Source organism: Poecilia latipinna, unplaced genomic scaffold, assembly GCF_001443285.1.
Source record: "Poecilia latipinna isolate Pla-1442-1.1 unplaced genomic scaffold, P_latipinna-1.0 Scaffold4477, whole genome shotgun sequence".
NCBI lineage: Eukaryota > Metazoa > Chordata > Actinopteri > Cyprinodontiformes > Poeciliidae > Poecilia > Poecilia latipinna.
Window position 1 is genome coordinate 1 of NW_015117093.1, and position 2363 is coordinate 2363.

The following is a 2363-nucleotide window of genomic DNA, read 5'->3' on the forward strand; positions in this document are numbered from 1 at the left end:
CTTCCATTATGATATCAATAAACAGCCTGCATAATGTCATCTCAGTTTCACATCAATGTCATCACTCGGTCTGTCTATTTGGATTTATGCAATATTAACCGACTGCCTTCTGGCTGTTTCATCACCATGGAGACTGCAGCTGTCAGTCATTCAGGTCCCTTAGGTTGGGACTTCTCTGCCATAGCTACACAGACATTGACACTCTCCCCATTTTCAAATGCAGACTCAAACCTGCCTAAGGTTACCTACTCATTGTGAAGGCTGTTCATTAAAAACATAGATTTTTAAAAAATATTATGCAATAAGGACTACTTTTTAAGCACTTTTAAATGCATTATTAATGCATTTAAAAGTGCATTAATACCATACCTTGTATTAACACAATGATTTCTTGTTAAACAAACAGGTCATATTATTGACTTGTAAGGTGAACATTATAGATGTTCAACAAGATGCAGTTAAAATCTATGACCAAAATTAGATGAGAAAAAAATCTGAAAATAAACTGAATATGCCTCAGTTTGCACCTTTGGGATAGACAGCATCAGGCTCCTGATTGGCTGAGGAGGCTTAAAAACCTGAACCTCCTCTATGATGTAGGGCCCCTGTCGGAGCAGCACTGCTTTGTGTAAGTGACCAGACTCTGGAAGACAGTAAGGACAACAATTAAATATCTGAAAGGAAATCGTGTTCTGAAACAAACCCTTAGAGAAATGACAGTAAACTTTTAAACATTTTGTTCTAGCAGTGGGAAACAACATGCTGTGTCTCATGGCTCACCTGTCAGCAGAAACAGGACAGTGTAGAGCTTTTTATTGGCAGCCTGGACTCTCTGAACCGTCAGGTGGCTATAGATGTGCTCACGAGACACCAAGGTCAGGCGTCTTCCAGCTGGACGCACACTGTCCTCTGCCAGGAAGTTTTCTTTGACAAAGCGCAGAGCATTATCTGAGGCATTGTGCAGGCCACACTAACAGACACACAAAAACAAAGTTTGACACAGATTTTAATAAGGAGTTTTAAAATCTGTTTCACTGCTTTTGCTTCTAAGGATCTGAATTAACACTGAGTGGCAGTGGCCCAAGTGACAATTTGGGGGTGGTTAAGCTCTGACACTGAATTCAATATTAGTACTAGCTGCTCTGTATGTGTTTGGAATAATCCACAGATCTTTATTAAGTCTATGAGTTACATATCATTGTNTGGAAGTTATTCTACCTTTATGTTTTATGGCAAATGGTCAGATTTGAGACTTAGCCACGTCCACATGCTTTGACGTAGCTAAAAGAATTTGATAACTTTTGACCTTCAGTGCCTCAAGACTGCGCTGAGTGATTGTGAAGCCTGCATCTCAAAAGCTGAAGGAGGAGTTCACTCAGATACAACGTGTGTAAAAGACACAAAATGGCGGCTTTGATCCAAAATAGCCGACTTCCTGTGGGGTTTGAACCATGGCTCCTGTCAAGATACAGAATTTCATGATTGTTGGCCAAAGCAAGGTCTGGGGCTGAATTTTTTTATTTTTTTTATTCTAATGGAGGAATTAGGTAAAGGTAAAGCCGTTCATATAAAACAAGTCTATCTACCCAGAAACAGAATCTCCATGGTTACCATGTCTTTGCCCTGTTCCTACATCATAGAGCATACTATGGCTTTGATATAAAATTGTTGTAGACAAGTATCCAAATATTTTGTTCCCTATATCACCTAACAGTACATACTACTGACAGACAATGTTCATGGTAGCAGTGTGGGACTCACAGCGCAGTCTGGGTGACGGAGACCTCCACACAGGCCCTGCTGGCTGCATCCCAACCACAGAAAGGATCCCGGGAAAGAACACACTGGGCACAGGTCCAGTAGTAGGAGCAGTTAGCAGTTGGAATCCTCACCACCCCCTCTGATGTTCCAACATATAGCATACCCTGCATTAACACAATGAGTAATCAATCAGTGCAACATTTGATTCAGGGAATCAGTAACGGTGCTCCATTCAGAAGTGGTCGTCTGATGGTCAATGCAACCCAAACAGACTCATTACATGGACCTCAAGACATGAGTGTGACTTTCCTGACAGACCCCATAGGTTTGGTTCCTAGTAAACTTAGCTTAAAAATAAGCTGTAAAATACGCTTGTAAAACAAGATGGCGGACCTGGGTGGGCTGACATCACTCTGCGCTACTGAAACAAAAGGAGTGCATTTGCAAAAAAAATTAAATCGTCATCAACAGAAAATTTGATTAATCGATAAAATTGATTTATTGCCCAGTCATAGGTAATGTCAATGTTAACAACTGGAATTTTCATTTTTTAGAGGGTCAGAAATCAGAATGCCACATTCTTCCATTATGATATCAATAAA

General features: G+C 40.4%; 1 protein-coding gene across 3 annotated transcripts in view; it reads right to left on the reverse strand.

Moving 5' to 3' along the window:
* Positions 1-6: 6 nt before the first annotated feature.
* sema4ab (sema domain, immunoglobulin domain (Ig), transmembrane domain (TM) and short cytoplasmic domain, (semaphorin) 4Ab) overlaps positions 7-2363 on the reverse strand; it is a 23827-nt gene continuing 21470 nt past the window's right edge. For all 3 annotated transcript variants that reach the window (XM_015026015.1, XM_015026014.1, XM_015026013.1), the window contains 2 exons: positions 781-970; positions 7-643 (listed from right to left, as the gene is read on the reverse strand). In XM_015026015.1, coding sequence (XP_014881501.1) covers positions 459-643; positions 781-970 — 375 coding nt within the window. In that variant the 3' untranslated portion in view covers positions 7-458. The remainder of the gene's footprint in view (positions 644-780; positions 971-2363) is intronic.